At 40.3% G+C, this 20974-nt stretch overlaps 1 protein-coding gene across 18 annotated transcripts in view; it reads left to right on the forward strand.

The window, feature by feature from the left end:
• The window catches only part of LOC133402468 (pleckstrin homology domain-containing family A member 5-like), a 91681-nt gene that overhangs the window by 59417 nt on the left and 11290 nt on the right, over positions 1-20974 (forward strand). For 10 of the 18 annotated variants that reach the window (XM_061676208.1, XM_061676215.1, XM_061676209.1 and 7 more), the window contains 11 exons: positions 3219-3339; positions 3482-3586; positions 5846-5918; positions 9405-9505; positions 10316-10431; positions 12103-12585; positions 13968-14448; positions 15133-15216; positions 16626-16679; positions 20317-20373; positions 20462-20542. In XM_061676208.1, coding sequence (XP_061532192.1) covers positions 3219-3339; positions 3482-3586; positions 5846-5918; positions 9405-9505; positions 10316-10431; positions 12103-12585; positions 13968-14448; positions 15133-15216; positions 16626-16679; positions 20317-20373; positions 20462-20542 — 1756 coding nt within the window. Of the gene's footprint in view, positions 1-3218; positions 3340-3481; positions 3587-5845; positions 5919-9404; positions 9506-10315; positions 10432-12102; positions 12586-13967; positions 14449-15132; positions 15217-16625; positions 16680-18826; positions 18908-19003; positions 20279-20316; positions 20374-20461; positions 20543-20974 lie in introns of those variants that run through there. The other 8 variants (XM_061676210.1, XM_061676217.1, XM_061676227.1 and 5 more) reach the window with 6 other exon arrangements.

Consider the following 20974-nt stretch of genomic DNA (forward strand, 5'->3'; position numbering starts at 1 on the left):
GTTTTTTAGTGTGTATTGTGGAAAAATGTTTCATCCAATATGTAGCAGGTAAAAAAAAATACAAGCATACTGTGAACATTTGTCTCTGTATAAAGCACTTGAATGTGTCCATATGATGGTAAGCTTTGTTTATGCACACTAACAACAGACTTGAATGTGACTTGAATGCTGTCTTGTCTGAAAAACTGTGACGCATTTACATTCCAAATTTCAGTCTGTTATGTTCCTCCAAATCTTAGTGAACAACTAACATAACAAAGGCAGCTGATACTAAAAATTATAAGCTTTATCACCTTTCTAAAAGCCTGAGCTACTGGATAAATCTCTGATATCACCACCATAAAGGCCACAGTGTTGACTGTGTACTCATTTCCACGGGCACACCAAATCTACTCCTCCTTTGACTCTGCAAAGGTTGCTAGATAACATGCCACTTGGATTACACATTGTGGTTCTTTGCTGAAGAAACATGTTGCTATAAGCATAAACTCACCTTGTTGCTTACTTGGACAGAACAGAGACACATTCATGCGATAAGACTTGTTGAGCTCTCTAAATATTTGTAAATTGTTCTTCACTGCTTAGCTCTACAGTATACTATATCCTGATCCAAGTCTTTTGTTTACCAAAAAGAGAGAAAAAAAAAAAAAAAAGGTCCGGTCCATTACCAAACAAAGGTGTTAGTTTTTTCTTTAGAAACGCTGTGTGGTCATTTTAAAATGCACCCTCAGCCAGTCTCACTTCAGTTATCCCCAGCCACCACCCACCTATTACTGTACACAGGGCACCAAGCCTCATTGGCAGTGTTATCTTTCCTGACCCTATTCTCGCACACACACAGGACGTAGATTTATTGTTTTATAATTTCGAACAATAAGATGTTTGATTTTGGAAATGATGGAAAGTTGATCTTGACTCTACCTAACCTAGTAAAGTTGGAAGTTTTGTGGAACAGGAAGTGGATAGCTCAGTGCATGAATGCAAAGGAAAACCTCAAAAAATGTAGTCCTTGAGTTCGTTCCATGCTTTGGTGGGTGCAATTATCATACTGTATTTATTAATTACGCCAGAACACCAAAGTGACCTGTGTAGGAGTGAGGCATCTTTTTTGCCTCAGTGTTGACTCTGTGATGGGCATGTGCATGCGTGTGCTAAAGGACATTTGAAAAAGCCAACACAACCTGACTGCAAGCTGTAATGAAAACATAATAAAACCGGTCCCCTTAACCCCATCCCCCCGTCCCACCACCGCTGCGCTCTGATGCAAGTCAGTCGACTATTTTTCAAGCAACCTTTCACATTCCCTACTTCCATACCAGTGTAAATGGAAATTAAGTGTTGACCAGTAGTAAAACTTAACTTTGATGACCATAAACTAACACAGTGATTGACAGACACATTGAGGAAGAACACTTTACATGACTTGTGCTGTAAATCTTTTAAATGCAGCTAACGCGCTTGTGTACAATCAGTTCTTGTATTATTATTATTATTATTATTATTAATGTCATCATCAACATTTCCGTTTTGTGGTTGTCATCACTTTTTTCCTCTGTCAGCACCGGTAACGTCCAAAAAGAAACACAAAATAGACAGACTTTCAAAGGCATGTTTAACTTTGGAGGTTCCACTGTACTCTCATGCTTTAATAAAAACATTTTGTAGCTCCTGTGAGGGATGGCAACAAATTGTTTCCTCTTCCACTAGCTATTATACTACAATAATACTTTTCAATTTCACTTCATGGTGACTGATTGTAACGCCCAAACTAATTATCCGCAAAGTACCACGCACATAGAATGGTGGAAGTTGATGTGAAATGAGCATTACAGAGAGAAATACCTTATAGGCTTACAGAATTACTATTAATAAAGATATTAAACATATGAACTAGTAAAGATTTTAAGGATATGAAAAGTATTAAACACATCTTTCCAAGTCTTTGTCCTTCTTCTTTTCTTTTGAATAAATACAGAAATAAAACAAAATTCAAAAATTCCTTTGACAGACTCATTCATCCCTTGAGTGTCCTCACACACGGTTTTAATGGTCAGTCGACACATCATTGATTATGGTTCGCTTAAGATTTTGCTCTTCACTGCAAGTGCAGCAAATCTTCCGAGCTCATTACCGGGAGGAGGCAAATCTCAGTGGCCACTCATCACTTTTCACAGGACACTATTTTAGCGATGGAAACTGTCCGCTGTAATTCAAAGGAGCATTAGTCAGCTCCTCGTCCATCACAAGACTTCAACTCTGAATGGAACTCAATTAATTATTCAATCCCCTGGCACAGCGATATTTTAAAAATAATGAAAGAATAATCCTAATGAGTGGTCATTAGTAGTTATCTTCATGAAAAATGTTGTTGTATCTTGGGACTAACAAAATTAACTTTTGCTCAAAATGCAGGTAAGCACCTGATTGTTTTTAATGGTTCATTGTCCATGTTAGACATGTTGCTGTGCTGCATGGGATTAAGCATGGTGTGAGGTGGTGCCTGCATTTTTTTTAACTGGGTAATGTTTTCCTTGTTCTGTATCTGCACCTTGACAATGACAGCATGGAATCAGAGTGTCTTTGCTGCTATAATAGTCTCAGGCTCATGCGAAAGATGGGAAATGACATATTGAATGAATGGAAAAGTACTCATAGGCTCTTGTTCATGCATGATGCCATGTAATCTGAGGATTTTGGGTGTCACCAGCATCAAATGAGCAAGTTTCTTGAGGCAAATTGTGTTTGCAGCGTACTCGGTCAGTGACCCACAAAACACTATAACGCTGTCAGTGCTGCAGTGCTTCTGCTGCTCTGTGGTGTCATGTTTCCACAAGATTACAATGTTTTTCCCCTCCTAAAGAATGTAGGACATCCTCATGGGCCAGACACAACTTGATTTACATGGCGTTCAACTGGATGACAGGTTTTGTGAATATGCGAAGAGATTCATATAACAAGCATTCTGGCATGATTTACCACAGCTATGGTTTTTCAGTATGTCAGCATTCTCAAACAACTGGGAATGTTTTCTGAGGTGACTGTGGGTGTAATTGGCTTGATTCTTCGCTCCAAGCTGAGACTTTATGACAAAAGATTTGAACTATAGTGGAATAATAGGTCATTAGACAATAGAGGTTGCCTTCTTCTATTCTCTACCTTTTACTGGGGTTGCAAAGTTGGACTTCATGTGCTCCCGTTTGGCTTGTGTGCACGTTTAGATCTGCTGCCAAAGTACCAGTGAATGAAAAGAAGGAACAGCCACGAAGCACCATGAGCGAGGTCGCCAACAACACAGGCGGCTCCGACTGTGCCGCAAACCAAGCCAGTGCAGCAGCAAGAGTGAGGAACACACACTGAAAAATTGCCGCAGTTTTGAAAGCAAAAATGAAGCAACGAGAACGAGATCATATTTGACTCTTTTAAAAGTTTTGAAAAATAAATACTGATGGCCATTGATGTTCTCCATTTACTGCATCTGTAGGCATCTAGACCTCCTAAAAAGCTTCATAATTTTGGGAAGAGATCAAATTCTATTCGGAGAAATCCCAGTGCTCCAGTTATAAAGAGGAACTGGCTTTATAAGCAGGTAAGCAAAACTCTTTTTATTATGCTAGTTATTTTTCCTGTGCACGTATTTCAATAGTTTTCACCTCGAGGTAACACTTTCATGATAAATCACACAATCTATACCATAATGGCGTTGGGGCTTTATTTTTATTGCTCAATAGAGAAGTGTTTGAAAATAGGAGTTATGAAAATTCTGTTTTCCCTGTCAGATTTCTAGCGAATATAAAAGGTCTACACACCCCTGTTCAAATGCCAAGGTTTGGTGATATAAAACTCAGACGAAGTTAGATCATTTCAAACCAGTCGTGTGACCTACAACCTGTACAACTCAATTGAAGACTAAATGAAATCTTTTCGAGAAGTAAAAATAAACTGAGATAATGTGGTCGTACAAGTGGTTTCACAACCTCTTATAGCTGGGGATGTGGCTGAGCTTAAACATCACATTCAAACTCATGTTAAATGGGAGTTAGCATACACCTCACACCATTCAAATTGCCTCCGTTTAACCTGAAAGTCAGCTGTTCCAGTGGGCTTTCCCAGAAATTTTTGGAGTCACACCTTACAGCACAAGCCATGGTCCACGGAGAGCTTCCAGGGAGGGATCTTATTGTTGAAAGGTATCAGTCAGGAGAAGGGTACAAAAGAATTTCCAAGGCATTAATATACCGTGGAACACAGTGAAGACAGTCATCATCAAGTGGAGAAAATATGGCACAATAGTGACATGACTAAGAAATGGATCCTCCTCCAAAACCGATGAAAGAAAACTGGTCGTGGGATATGCTAGTAGGGTGACAACAATATTGAAGGAGCAGCATGAATTTCTAGCAAGTACTGACTGGCCGTTTAGTACATGTGCCAACAATCTCCCGTTTTCTTCAGATGTCTGAGCTATTGGGTAAGGTGACAGGACGGAATCCATATCTTGCAAAGAAAAACATGCAAGCTGGGCTACACTTAGCGTGTGTGGGGAAAGTGTGTTTTGGGCCAATGAACCAAGGTGGAACTTTTTGGCCACAATTCCAAAATATACAGTATGTTTGGGACAGGGCGGCACGATGAACGACTGGTTAGCAAATCTGCCTCACACTTCTGAGTACACGGGTTCAAATCCGGCCTCGCCTGTGTTGAGTTTGCATGTTCTCCCTGTGCCTGCGTGGGTTTTCTCCGGCGATTCCTGTTTCCTCCCACATCCCAAAAACATGCATGATAGGTTAATTGAAGACTATTAATTGCCCAGAGGTGTGAACGGTTGTTTGCTTATATGTGCCCTGCGATTGGCTGGCGACCAGTGCAGGGTGTTGGGTTTTAAGGTTTTTTTGGTCTGGTTTTGCTACTTAGGCAGCACAAGCGCTGTTCAATAGCAATCCTTCATTGAGGCTCCTGTTTGGAGCATATAATGGTGAAAAGCGGGATGCTTAAGGCGGTCGTCTGGCAGACAGGACTCTCGGGCGTCCTAAGTGGCAGACTCATTTAGTTTTGATTTCAGTCTCCCGGCACCGTCTTTTCAGTGCACGATGGCTTCCCTTGGTTCAGCTGCCAGCTGCTGTTTCTTTAGGAGCTCAATCAGGGTGATGGAGATCAACCACGGACTCGCAATTCTGCTGCCTCGAATAAAAGCTGGATTTTCACTTATTTTCTCTGCCTCTTTGAAACGTGAAGCTATTGAAGTCCTTGCTTAAGGAAACTGTGAAACCCTTCAGCTGACCCATTGGGGGCATATAAATGCCCCAGTGAGGAGACAGTAGAGTACTTGTTTTTGAATTCAGTCTAAAGTGATGTCTGACCATTGTCTCAAGGGTATGCTCGAACATTTTAAGAAAAGCTTAATACATTGTCAAATATCTTGAGACTGACTAAAAGTTTATTTATTTTGAAGATGATAAATGTACCTTTTTAATACTCAAAGCCCTATACAAAGTTATCTTTGAGTCAGATGTACATAGACCACTGCTTCGGCAACCCTCCAGGCAGTATTTTTCTGCTCAACGTTATACCGGCATTGAAACAAGGGTTGAGACCATTCAGTGAGGAATTCTTCCTACAGAATTATTATTATTATTATTATTATTTTTTTAAAACAATGACCTGTCATTAATTTTCTCCACATTATCAATATCAAGAAAATGTAGTCGAATGCCCATCCATAACCCATTTTATTAAATTAAATTAATGATTAGAAATGATTCATTCTTAAATATCCTCTTCAGTTGAATTATTAATTTCTTCTTGTTGGTAGCTAACCGTGTGCCATATTCCTCTGGTGTCTTTGCAGGACAGCACAGGGATGAAGCTGTGGAAAAAGAGGTGGTTTGTGCTGTCGGACTTGTGTCTCTTCTATTACAGAGGTGAGTCATTACAACTAAAAGTATCTTTCATCGGTACTGCTTGCAACAAAAGTGCTCTCAACAATCCTGTCGAGCCTTTTGACGTCCCCTTGGCGACGTCCGTCTAGCTGGACTCAATTCCTGTGGTTGTACAACACTTATAGAGACAGTTCAAATGGTTATGTGAGGAACATGGCTTGGATTATAACTTCCAAATATGGTTTTGACAAAAGAAGCTCAGATGGAAAATGGGTTTCACTCTGATTTAGAGTTATGACACAAGTTTCCACAAATCAGGCAGGCTGCTCTCACATTGTGGTTCCATTCTCATAAATCGTCAGTTAGACTTGATGACATCTACAGATGCCCTTGTAATTTGAAAATACTGTGTTACAAAAACTGTGCCCCTTACCTCTGCCAACATTAAATTTTGATCACACTTTTTTTGTCATTTTTAGCAGGATCACTACTAATAGATCCAGATAAATGCATCTGTTTACATCTGGGCTATTTTTGCACCCAAGATGCCAATCGAAAAGTTGTTGATGGTGATATCGAGTGACCAGCAGCCAATATTAGGAGGTCTCAAATTTTGACACTATTTGAGTCAGTGATTCACTCTGAGCTTCCCTATTAGAAAATATAATAAATGGCAGTTTGGATTAGTTCTACTTTCATCGTCATCTTCCCAGCTTGTACTGTATGTTGTAGGGTTCCTGTTAAGCAATACAGACCCTTTCCAAAAAAATGGAATATCATGGAAAAGTTTATTTATTTCCATAATTACATTCAAAAAGTTAAACTTTCATAGATTCAGGGCCCACAATTCAAACAACTTCAAGTATTTGTTTATTTTTACATAATTTGGGCTTCCAGCTCATAAAACCCACAGTCAGGAATTCAAAAAAAATTGAATACTGTGAAAAATCAGCCCAGATTTTGCACACCATAAATGTTTTAAACTGAGTGTCACACACTAATCATTTACTAAACTCAAAGCACCTGCACAGGTTTCCCCAGGTGTCATTAAATTGCTTCAGTTTGGTTCAGTTGTCTCAGTTGGGTTCAATATGGGGAAGACTGCAGACCATTATTGATACCCTCCATAGGATGGGTAAGCCACAAAGGTTCCTAGCTAAGGAGGCTGGCTTGTCACAGAGTGCTGTGTTCAAGCATATCAATGGAAACTCTTGAAGGATAAAATGTGACAGGAGAAGTTGCACCAGCAAAAGAGATGACCGTGGGCTTCAGCAGATTATCAAACTGAAGATTCAAGAATCTAGCAGAGATCCAGAAAGAGTGGAATGAGGCTGGAGTCACAGCTTTAAAAACCATCGCATTCAGACGCATCCAGGAGATGGGCTACAACGGTCGGTTCCTCGGGTCAAGCCGCTTCTGAGCCTGAGCTAACGTAGGAAGCGTCTCAACTGGGCCAAGGAGAAGAAGGACTGGACTGTTTTCCGATGAAAGTAAAGTGTGCCTTTCATTCGGGCCTCAAGGTCCAAGGGTTTGGAGGAAGACTGGTGAAGAACAGAACCCAAGCTGCTTGAGGTCCATGTGAAGTATCCACAGTAATTTGGGGTGCAATGTCCAGTGCAGATGTTGGTAAACTGCTTTTTTAAATTCAAGGTCACCACAACAGTTTCCTTCTGCTGAGGATCTGTATTGAGATGGAGATTTCATCTTCCAGCAGGACCAGGCCCATGCCCATACCGCCAGAAGCACCAAAACCTGGTTTGATGCCCATGCCATCACAGTGCTTGACTGGCCAGCCATCCCGCCGGATCTAAACCCATTGAGAATCTATGGGGTATTATAAGGAGGAAAGTGAGGAGCACCAGACCCCAAAAGAGAGAAGAACTGACAGCAAGCATCAAGGAAATCTGAGCTTCCATAAGTCCCAGGCAATGCCACAGGCTTGATTACCTCAATGCCACGGCGCATCGAGGCAGTGATTAAAGCAAAGGGATTCCCAATCAAGTATTGAAGAGTAACATACCATAGTACCATATTTTGATTGATTTTAATGTGACCTGATGTTCTTTTTTTTTCAACAAAAATTGAGTAAATGGTAGTAAATGGTAATTTCTTCACAGTATTCACATTTTTGGAATTCCTGATTTTGTGGGTTCTATGAGCTGGAAGCCCAAATTATGTGAAAATAAACAAATAAATACTTGAAATAGTTGAAATAGTGGGCCCTGAATCTGTAATCTATGAAAGTTTCACTTTTTGAATGGAATTATGGAAATGAATAAACTTTTCCATGATATTCACATTGTTTTGGAAAGGGTCTGTATATACACAGAAAGTCCTATTCTAGTGATGCTGATTTTGCTTGCTGAATTAATGCAGACCCGGTCATTTTGCTAATCAGGATGACATCAAGTCTGTGTTGTTTCTGCTGTCTGACAGTGCTGTTGCCTTCTTTCCACCCACTGACTGACAAAAGCCATAGGCCGAAGCACCAGCGCCAAAGGATTTACTCAGATGGGCATGTAGAGAGTGGGTTGTGTCGTCATGATCTTTCCTGTCATCAAACCAAAAAACAACTGCTCTCTATCATATTCATCAGACAATTAAACTGCACTCCGGATCTTGCAAAGTAACATCTTATGCCCTGTAAATGTCTGTCCATATGTGTTTTAAAGAAGGTTTAATGTCAAATCTGCTCTGAATGTTTCTACGCCACCGATTCCCAACCAGTGTGCTGTGGGAAATTATAACATTTTACTTAACTGGTCAGAATATTATTTATTTACAACAAATAATGTATCTTTGTTCATCTATCTATCCAAGCGGCATATAAAGACAGACAGAACAAATAAATGCTCCTCTATTAGATGGCAGAAAGTGTATAATTGACTTGTGTATCCACTATTGCTGATATTTGTGTTTGTTGGTGTGCCGTGACATTTTTCGAATGTAACATATCTGCCTTGGCTCTATAAAGGTTGGGGATCACTGTTCTACACTACCAGAAACCAAGCAGAGATCAGTTATCACTGTTTTACCAAATCATCATTCACAATTTAGGATGGACTGTTATGATTTTTTTTTTCCCATTTTCAAGTGATTTACTTCCATTAAAAACTATTTGGCAGATAATTTTCCCAGAACAGTTGAGGTGATTTATGAATCCGGCCACGTAAATGGCACATCAGATGTGCTGATGTTTAGTTTTTCTGCACACTTTCTGCTGTGTACAGAGGTATTGTAAGTGTCAGGATGGGAGGTTAGATTCATGCATAAAACGCAGAGCTCAATCTAATCCCCCGTTGAGAGCGCTCTATTGTCAATATGGAGCCACGTCTGCTAACTTAATGAGGATTAGAGCCGCACACAACTTTGAATCACTGCTCATTTCCACAAACTGCAGTTTGTAACTGCAATATACACATTTGACCAACACATTTGAATCTACTTTTTCCAAGTTTTGGTACTCAAATGTTGATTAAAAACAGCCATTCTGCCTAAATGTTGAAATGTGTGATTTTTGCCTTCCAGATGAAAAAGAGGAGGGCATACTTGGCAGTATACTCCTACCAAGCTTCCATGTATCCATGCTGTCTGTTGATGATCACGTCACAAGAAAGTATGCCTTCAAGGTCGGTGCTTTTTTTTACCATCAAACAATTAATGAGTGCACGAGGAGAACAAACACTATTTCAAAAGTGAAGGAAAAAAACAGAATGAACAAAAACCCTTTTAAAATGTACTTTAGTGTGATTCCGGGTATACAGGAAGTAGCAAAAAGCCCTTCCTTTTTAATTTAAAGTTTGAGGTGGAGTAATGCAATGTCCATTGAAAGCGGAAACATTAAGATATGCAAGAAAGCCCCACGTTACAGGGCAGTGGTCACATTTTATGGGTTCACAGTACTGTGTAGAATTAGGATTTTGGGTACTTTCTAAACCCTGAAAGTCAACAACCCCTGCCAAGCACAACCAAACACAGACACCAAGGAGTCTGGAGAAGGGCTCCAACCACACAGCCCACTTCTTTTCCAACCTTGTCACATGCTTTAAGAGAGGCGGTTGAAGTAACAAGGGAAATGCAAGAGCAGGACATGACCTGCTGCCATTTCTTTGCTCGAAATGTTCTGCATCGTGTTAGGGGGTCTTGGAGTATTTTGTCAGAAAGTGGTAAACAGGATCTTGAGGTTGTCCAATAACCATTGTTTTTCTCTGTCACTCTTGAACGTGTTGTTTTGCTGGCTGGGAGGGGTCAGTTGAACTGTGCAGCAACGTGTCTGCCATAAGATTCACGACCCGGTAAGTATAATTTTACTGTGGCAGATCTACTGCAACTAACCTTGAGAAATGGGTTGTACTGATATGTGCTCATTGCCATTTCAAATTCCCAGAGTTGACATGACACTTTTCTCCCTTTCAGATACCTGTGCATTGTCATGACAGGCGACACACCCCAACATGCGGACATACTACTTTTGCACTGACACAGCCAAAGATATGGAGTCCTGGATGAAAGTGATGACCGATGCCGCACTTGTCCATTCCGAGCCTGTTAAAAGGTTTGTAAAAGATACATAAGTGTAGTTAACATTCATTATGCTAAACATGCAATGCAAATACTGTACTACTATGGTTTTTTTTTGCTTATTTTTGTTCCTTTTTATTGCAATGCAAGTGTGCTGAAATCTTTGTGTGAGCTGTTTAAGTTTATTGGCCACAGTTCAGCACAGACATTTGGCTTTTCCCATTTCCTATGTTTGTTAAAACAAAAAACCTTGACCTTCCTAAAGGTAACTCGGGTATATGGGCAATTTCAGTTGGGGAGCAACATGAAAACAATAGTTTTGTTTGTTTGTACATATAATGCTAGACACAGTTTTGCTAACTCATCAATAGAGATGATCGTCTTTCCCATTTTGTGTTAAATGTTATTTAGCAGCATGCCTCTGTAATGCCCTTTAAGCACGCGTGAGCAGAACCATAATGATGGTGTTTTGTAGCTATGCAGTGCTGCAGTCTAAAATCCAATGAATGGCACTGTAAAAAGTGTTGATGCTGCTAAAAGGCGGTTGAGTAAAGTGACACTACTCTGTGTTGTAAGTGCCGGATTACATTTTAGTTTTTTTTTTTTTTTTTTTTTTTTATATGCGCTCCATGCGGTTTCAGATAGCTAAAGGCTGTACAATACATTATGTGACTGTGGTGGCTATTTAAAAAGGTTCGAGTGCAGATCTGAAGGAATGCCCCTCCAAATTTCTGATCCATTAAACCCACTTGATAGGAGGAATTTTCTCATCTTTGAAGCGATAACCTTGCGTCCAACTAAAGCGAAGGAGGGGCAGTGTCAATTACCTCCGGAGACCTCCCAAAAAAGCACAGATTTGTAGAGAGCTGCAAATGGATTTCTCGTGTCTGAACAGCACCGTTCAGACATGCTCTGGCAGAGGCTATTTTGTTTAGTTTTTTATTTTTGGTTTTTCTTTTTCTTTTTTTTAACTGAATATATCGTGTTTCATTTTACACACCCGGCCGGCCTCGTCTGGCAGCTGGAAGAAAGATTGTGCACTTTCTCATTGTTTCAAAGCAAAAGCTGAGTTTGCCAAGGTAGCTGTGCATAATAGCTGCAGTATAATAGCATGATCAAGTGATTCCCAACCAGGGTGCCGTGGCACACTAGTGTGGCTTGAGAGATCATCAGGGGTGCAGTGGGAAATTTCCCAACTTTACTTAAACTTGTCCCCAAAAAATTATTACGGTTAATATAATATGCAGTATCTTTGTTTTTACATCTGTGACAGTGATGTATAGTGACAGGCAGAACAGTGACATCCTCTTCCATTAGCTGGCAGAAGGTACAATAAACCTGTGTATCCACTTGTTGCCATTCATACAACAGAATAAGTCATGGCATTCCTGCTAGTTAATCCGCTTTGTGTTCAATTTAACAGGCCCATGTTTCATACTGAGTACTGTCGTTTTGTGACTAAATTGACATAAGCTCATCATCATTATTTCATTATTCATACTTTTTGTGACATTTTTGTTGGGTGGTGTGGTGTGAGATTTTTGTCATGTAAAATGGGTACCTGGGCTCAATAGAGGTTGGGAAACACTGGTGTAATCTATAATACAGATGTATTTAAAAAGAGTTCAATCTTTGGTCAATATCATTATCATATAGTCGTGCAGATGAGCTCATTTGTATTTGTTCCTATGACTGCTATTACCAGGTTTGACAAGCTAAAAGTGGAACAGTGTGGACCTCAGGAGCTTAATAACATAGCCAATCACGAGCCACCATTGACACAGCCTGAAGTTGAGAACGAGCGCGACCGCGAGGTGGACCGTGAGCATGTGTCGGTAGAGGACAGGAAGCAGCGAGACGCCGAGCGCTATGGCTTCCGGAGAGATGGTGCAGACCCTAATCGCCCTCTCACCAAGATCAACAGTATCAAAATGCCGCCAGCCACAGCAACAGCTGTCACGGTCAAGCTTGCAGTACCACGGACCCCGGCAGAGATAGATGGCTCACACCACAGTCCCCAGGTCAATGGAGCCGGTGAACCGGGTCCAGCTGACAGCACTGGAGTTCTTCCTCAGCGAAGTCCAAACTACGAGCCAGAACGGACTTTGAGTAGGACAAACTCGATGCAGCAACTGGAGCATTGGGTTCGCGCACAAAGAGGACGCACCCCGGATGATGACACCAGAAGGTTTGTTTGATATAATGTGTCGTGTATCTAGTTGAATATAATTTTTTACGAAATGACTGACTAAGGAGGGAGGTCTCTGCAACTGGGCTGTTAAAGAGCAGCAACTAGGCACAGAACATTTTTAAATTTTCTTCACGATACATCTTCCCACTTTCTATATCTTAAGTGCTTCAATTTACCATATTTGACTTTAAAAAAAAACACGTCCTCTGGAACATTTACAGTGCCGTGAAAAACTATTGACCCCCTTCTGAAATTCTTGTTTTCTGGCATAGTTTCCCCATTTGGATCATCATCATCAAGATCATCAAACAATTGTAAATATCAAACAAAGATAACAGAACTAAACATAAAATGCAGTTTTTAAATGGTGATTTTATGTATAAAGAGGAAAAAATATATATATTCAAAGCCACCTGGCCCTGTGTGAAAAACGAATGCCCCACCCCCTTGTCATCAAGTTAATGTGGCTAATAACATTTTTTGTTCATTTTCACTAACCACAGCCAAGCCTGATTACCTCAAGACCTGGTCAACCAAGAAAACACTCAAATAGAACCTGTTTGACAAAATTAAGTCGGCCAACAGATCTCAAAAAGCTGCAACAAAATACCACAATCAGAAGGGTCAAGGACAAAAAATGCTTTGGGTCCCCGTTTGGCTTCTCCAAATCATGAAGGATTTCTGTGTGCTTGAAGACCCTCTGCATAATCATTACCCTGATAGCATAATTGAAGAAAATTGAGGAACAAAAATACAACAAATTCAGTTTAAAAAAAAAAAAAAAAAAAAAAAGGTCCACTTGCCTTGATTCACCCTTTGTGGATAACCGTGACCTGTATGACTAAGAATCTACACAAACAAATAGAGGAAGAAGATGTTAATTTTATCAAGCACATTATTTTGTGTTATATTGTGACGGTAAGTTAAAAATGACAATGACAATTATGGTATAAGGCTAGCATACGTGCATCCTAGTTCACTACCTGGCTAAATGATCGTCAAACCTCATCCATTACATTGCATTGACTCATAATATTGTGGGAGGCCATTTGGCGATGATGTGTGGAGCTTGTTTTCTGTTCCAAGAGACCATGGGTGTTTTGGTTTTTAGTGGGGGGCCTCCCCTTGACTATGCAGAGTTACTGTAAGACGGTATGTTTTCAATCTCAAGCTTCAATTGACTACAGAAAAAGTGATGCGTTTCATATTTTCACTTTTGGATCCTGATTATTTCTATATCTAAAAAGAAAAAAACCCTCTTTATTTTGGTGATGAGTCAATACGTTTATAACTACTACGAAAAAAAGAATAGTTTTATGTTTGAATCAAAGCATACAACATTTTAGTTCATCATTGGACCAGTTATTTTTCTTCCACAGCATCACATCATACCAGACACTCCCAAGAAACATGCCAAACCATCGAATGGCCCATGTGGCTCATTATGGGGACGGTTACCGCAGTATGCCCAGAAATAGCATGGCACAGAGGGACAGCATCTGCAGCATGTCACCGTCATTGTACGACCAAGCCTTGGGTCCCTCGATAGCTGACAAGCGCCACTCCATGCGCTCTGACACCATGTGGCAGCTGTATGAGTGGCAACAACGACAGGCGTACACCAGACCGCCAGGGCTCTATGCCCCTATGGCCAGCCCCAAAACCATGATCAACCTTTCAGAGCACGCTGCGTCAACCTGCTCCATCCCACCCTCGCCCTCCCATGGTTCCCTGTCAATGTATGGTGGCTACTCTCAGCCGCGACCCTACAACATGAGCAGCGCCCGGTCTGAGATCGCAGCTCCCATCTACCAAAGGGACATGAGTATCAACAGGCGGCAGAGGCACCAAATCCCTAAGGTTAGTTAAATACGTAATGAGGTGCTCACCTATGTAGCAAAAAAAAAATAAAAAAAAAAAAAAATATATATATATATATATATATATATAAACATACACACAAGCACATAAGTATTTAATACGTCACCATTTTTCTCACTAAATATACTTCCAAAGGGGCTGTTGACCTGCACATTTCAACAGCTGTAACCCATACGTACAAAGAAAGTAGAACAAATAAGATCAGAAATTAATTTATGTATAATAATGTGAAATGACACAGGGAAAAGTATTGAACACCCCAACTGGTATTTATTTCATGCTTTGTGCGAATGTTTGTTTATATCCTGATGAAATGTCCACCCTTTTTTAATTTTCATCATCCTAGCACCTTTGGAAATACATTTAGTGAGAAAAATGGTGAAGTGTTAAATACCTATTTCAGCCGCTGTATGCAGTTACGTTAATGTGGGATGTTATTGCATTTTGTGTCCTTGTATCCAGGCAAAAACATCTGGATCTCGATGTAAATGTACATGTTTTTTACTATAAAGATTGTAGTCATTTACTCTTTGATCAGCAAGTGTTCAAATGTTCTAAATGTTGAAGCCTTGGCAAATGTCTACACTCACCCTAGTATGAGTCAAACTCTTACACAAGAAGGAAAATAATTGAGAGAGTTAATGCATTGCCTGTCTCTTTCAGTATGCCTACGCACCTGATAGGAGGTCAATGCCCGTAGGAATTCCAGTCCAGCCGATCACTGCCCAGTCTCTCCAAGGCAAAAGTGTAAGTCTTACAGTAGTCTTAATTGGTCAATTAGCTATGTGTAAGTTGTCCAAATTCATTCTTACGGTATGTTCTCAAATGTTTTGTTAGGGTTGGGGTGGTTTTGACTTTTTGTCCAAGCCTCCCTATACCCTCCCTTGACTGACTGTGTATGTGATTTCTGTCCAAGATGACCTTGTGACAAAATCTTAAAATGGAGTCACAATCAGGCAGAGTACTCTTTTCTGCAAGCAATCGGATTAAGTCTATGCCGACTTTAGTCGCTCTTCAGAGTTGCTTCTCGCCAGCAGAGATTTAAAAAAATCTGTCACTCACAACTTTCTAAGCCGGCTCAAGAATGAATGTCAAAGTCACTGCTGGAAGTGTGTGAACTGCTTTCTTATCAATGCTAAACTGCTCCTCTGTCTTGGGTGCAAGTGGGGAGTATGCATGCTGCCAACACCTTGGCTAATCTCATTGTTGTGATCTGCATGAAAACTCACTACCTGGGAGCATTGATGCATCTCCTATCCTGGTGTGCTCTCTCCTTTTTCCTACTCCCACTACGATGTCCCTGCTTGATAATGGCTGTATGTGCCCCACAACTTCACCTCCCCTGCAGCCAGAGGAACTGACTTTGCTTCTGATAAAGCTGCGTCGGCAGCAGGCAGAGCTAAACGGTATCCGGGAGCTCACACTAGCACAGCTTACGCAACTTAACATGGATGGCGACAACCTAAAGGTCAGCCCCCACCCCCAAAGATTCCTCTGGAGGCATGTTTGTTAATGTGTGGCGTGTATGCCATAAATCTCCCACCTCAGCTGTCCATCCTAATATTTGTATAATAAGACCCGTTTTTACTGTGACATCCGCTCCTTTGCTTCAAAATGTAATCAAACATTAGGTTAATTTGAGTAGGGCAAGCACGAGCTGATTAAGTTGCTTTACTTCTTTAAAGAGTCCAGACAGATGTTGGCAGGGAACAAAATTTAAAGCCATTGGCAAGCTTAAACTAGTTTGGACAAATGGCATGTTATTGTACGTAGTTAAATCTGGACCCCCCCCACAACCCAAACCAACCCCACCCTCATTTTCCTTTAAGATGTCAGACTACAGATTTGGCTGTGTTAGGTCAGCAGAGTGTGGGATGTGCCATCACTTCAGACTATTTGTTCCAGCCACTTTAAACTGCTGTGACACAAGCTAAGCCCAGCTGTCGTATGTCATAGCTACAGAAGTCAATTTATTCTGTAGAGTACAAGTATACCCTGTCTTTACTTCCTCTCCTTAAGTGACCCTTTCTTCCTTCTTTATTTGGCTGTTCCTCTATATACATGATGACAATGAATGTGTGAGAGAGAAAAAGGAATACAGAATGCCCCTCACTTGCTATCCATTTTCTTCTCCTTCTTCTTGCTGCTGACACTAGAACGATGCTCTGTCCCATCATCTCCAACGGACTCTAATGTATTTGGACAATCAGGTGGGGTAATGAATGGTTGCATGGCCCTTGCTTTTTTCATCATAAACCCGTTGTTATTATTCGGACAATTAGCCTACCTGCCCTTTATTATGGCTGTATGAACATAGCTGTCAAGTCCGTACTCATGGAGTTTAGTCAGCTATATGTATGTGGTAGTCAGTGAATTTGTCAGCCAAATATTGAAATATTATTTTTAAACATGCTGTTATAAATATGGCGTAGCAAAGTACATGTTCATTGGTTGTTTGGCTACATACTTTTAAGAGGACGTGTGAGAACATGGAGAATCTATTCATGTTTAAAAAAAAAAAAAAAAAAAAAAAAGTAAAACCCCCCCCATCAAAGTGGAGGTACAGCATTTCTATCAGACAGCAATGTTACACATACAGTAATTTAAATAATGCATCTAACAGTTTAAGGCATATTGTAGCTTAGCTGTGTAACTTTACATCAGTGGTTCTTAACCTTGCTGGAGGTACTGAACCCTGCAAGTTTCATAGGGGCATTCAATGTCTTTTTAATTTGAAAAAAATAACTATTTATTTATTTTTAGAATGTCTGTATCGGTTGCACACAAAATCACTATGTCCAAAATCACGGCTTTCACTTGAAAAGAAAAAAGTCTACTAAGTAAGGGTTTTACTGGATTACACGATCAGGATTTTTGGGACCGATCAGCGAGTTTAAAAAAAACATAACCGATCACCGCTCCGTTCACAAGATGGAGCAACGTGTATTTAAATAGCTTGTTCATTTACTGTATATACTTGTGTACTTACTTGCTCAAAAAATTTGATTTACAATAAATAATGTATCTTTGTTCCTCTTTTTATGCCAGTGAGGCATAGTGAGAGACAGAACAAATGAATGGTCTTCTATTAGATGGCAGGAAGTACATACAGTAATTAATGTATCCACTTGGTGCTAACTTACTGTAATTAAATTATTTTACTGTCATTAAATTACTTCACACATACCAAACCTTTAGAGCATAATTCGACAGAACGCCTGCGTGTTCGCTTACAACAGTTAGTGCTAGCAATAGCTTGCTAGGCTGCATACAGACATATGTTGTTACCTCCTTGCAAGCCGTATCGTATTAAAAGTATGTGAACATACCTCAAGCGATCCTTGAATTAAAGTCCTCTCCCGAGCACCAACACACGTTTTTCCCCATTTTGTTCTTACAAACACACGGCGCGATCCATTATTGTTGTCATCGCCATGGTAACGAGCATTTGACTTGACAAGGTAAAGCCCAGTGATCGTAAAAGATGGGATGCGGTGGCATCGGAATACAAGATTTTATTGCAGTCGTCTGACACAGTGCAATCGTGAAAGACCAAATGTGTCTTGTAGTCTGATCCGGCCGGGCATTACGTGTTGTCTGTCCCACACTGCCGACATGTTTTTTTTTTTTTTTGTAATAACTGTATTGGTGGTCAGATATTTACAGTAATACGTCAAAAGACACACGACAAGGCTAAAAATAAACTAGCCTTTGGATTAGAATATACTGTACACGACGGCGACGTGGAGTAATTGTCTTTTGCAGAGCCGACCGATCGGCGAATTTTGACATTAAAGCCAATCAGCGTGAAATGCTAATTATCGGCCGATGCCGATCAGACCGATCAGATTGGTGTAAAGTCTACTGCAAATCAGTTTAACTTTTGCTGTTGCCTTACAGAGAGTTCAGAAATGAACTCTCTGTAAGTTCACCTTGGCAAGTGCCATTCTCATATCATTTTCGCAACAATGTCTGTGTGTACCTTGACCTCCGCTGAACCCTGAGACTGATTCATTGAACCTCTGGGGTTTGATCGAACCCAGGTTAAGAACCACTACTTTAAACTATCCCTCATTATTTGCTGCAGCATTGGAAGAATGTTTGCTGTTCACTTAGTGTAGCTCTATCCATCGCTATTTCCTCTGGATGAACATGTCTATGTGTGAGTCTTTTTATATGCAAAAAATGTGTGTGTGTGTATATGTGTGTATATATATATATAAATAAATATATATATATATATATATATATATATATATATATAAAACATAGAGCAATCAATATCTTTGTAAGTGTTGTGTTTGAAGTGCAGCACTGCTGTAAACTGACTCTACTGCTCCTCTTCATGCTGGACTAGATGAAGGAAAATGACCCTTTAATCTTCATGACTCACACTTTGATTGAGAACTCGGCCCCAAGGCCTCAACTTTGCAAGCAAGTAAGGCCAACTTAAGGCTTTGCTCCGGCTCATCCTCACGTTGACCGTTTTTAAATGTTTCTATTTTTTTACTCTTTTGCAACGCTCCGTATTCAGTGTCCAAGTCCTCATGACATATGAAGACTGGTCTCCCTGTATTATGTTGTTTTGCCACTGCCAACCCATTCATCGCTTTGACTGTTATCATGTTGAGAAGTCATGGCAATAAGAACATGACTTGGAAAAGAGAAGTGTAATGTGTGCACTCCACTTTTCCGTAAGTCCTTCTTCCTCATTTTCTGGATAATTTGTGATCATTTGTGTATAGTTAAATTTAGAAGCCGTTGTTATGAGAATTTTCTGTTTTGGTATTTTAGCAGGAAACATGAAGTCAACGCAGATGATGTGCTTTTGCAGCCACATAAAATGTTGCGGCGGGCCAGATCTGGCCCCCGGGGACTTGAGTTTGAGACCTGTGCTCGAAGTGAATTTTCTCAATAGATTTCAATTCAGAAAAAATGCTGAGACAATCAAATCCCACAGATCTGGACAGGAGCCTTTTTGTAGGTCTCAGTCAGTGGGCATGTCCGAGGAGATTTGGAGGGATGATCACCATCGCTAAATAATGCCCCAACCTCCCGTCTCTCACCCGGTCTGCATTCATTAGCATACTAGCCAAGCCAACAGCTGCATTGTCACCTGTTCAGCTGCTAGCAGTTTGTCACTCTCGTCACACTGCCACCCACCACTCCATGTGACAGTCTGCATGTTCTGTGGGGAATATTCTCACATCCTGTTTTATCTGCCGCGTGATCCGACGAAGTAAAAAGTGTGAACTACTACTGTAGTGGAAATGTTAGTGTGTGGAGCCTTGCAGAGTTCACTTGATATGTTGTCACATGTTGACTAATTATTTGCCATTTGGACTCACTCAGCCAGCACCGTGGATTATTTGGAACTCTCGAGGAGTTTTAGTTATTGCATGATTGAAATTTTAAACATATTTCCGATCATATCGACATCTTTAAATGTTTAAATTAACTCACGACAGTTGCACCAAAGTGGATGCATGATGCCGCCGTGCCGTATAAGTACATACAGTATAAGCACTAAACATCACAGACGTATTCCTTGGATGAACACTGTGCTTCTAGTTCGGTAAGTCAACATGCCATCACCGTGTATGTCTAATAAACCACTGCGTTGCGCTGAGAGAGACAAATTGGCTGTCGATAACAGAAACTACGAATTGTCCAACTACAAAATGCTTTCTCCCCCATTCCATAAGTAACGTCTGATTTACCAAAATGAGTTTCTACCAATAAAAAAAATATATGGCTCAACACTAATGATGCTGCAATGGAGCTCTGCACAATAATGCATACTGCATGATAAGATTTTAGTTACTGATGTTCTGTTTTTCTTCTCAGCTTAGCCCAGAAGACCCGAGAGAACACAGCTACATGCCAGAAGAGGAGGACATTGATGTATGCTCAGTTTTACTCCCTAATGACATGCTATGTTCAGCTACACATCAGTTACATTCAGCTGCCTTTGTATTGTTTTTTTTCCCAGACCAAACTTAGCCAATTGTGTGAGCAGGATAAAGTGGTGAGGACACACGAGGACAAACTTCAGCAGCTGTACAGAGAGAAGGTGACTCACCACTGAATCAATATTACTCAATATTGCTTTTTTTTTTTTTGGGGTGGGGGGTTGAAGAAAGAGGTTTTGCTGCTCTCGTCCTATATTAAAAGCTTAACATTGAGGCAAATATAGAGCTGTGGAATTATTTCAATGTGATCCTTTTATTTGTGCAAAATACAAAAATGAAAAAATTCCAAACAATTTATACAACACCTTCGACATGTTCATGTTCCATTTGGTCTGTGTGGGTTGGAAGAGGTAGAGAGACCTGCGTTTCTAAGGACGAATGCAAATTTGAAATGTTGACATAAAAGTTAGAATTACTGTCAGCAAAACCATCGTTAGCATCTAATGAAACGGTGATTAATGATTAACAGCAAAAAGGCCTTGTGTATTATATACAGTATTTCATACTGGTGCGTGGTCATCGCATTGAAATGT

Source organism: Phycodurus eques, chromosome 5 (assembly GCF_024500275.1).
Source record: "Phycodurus eques isolate BA_2022a chromosome 5, UOR_Pequ_1.1, whole genome shotgun sequence".
Lineage (NCBI taxonomy): Eukaryota > Metazoa > Chordata > Actinopteri > Syngnathiformes > Syngnathidae > Phycodurus > Phycodurus eques.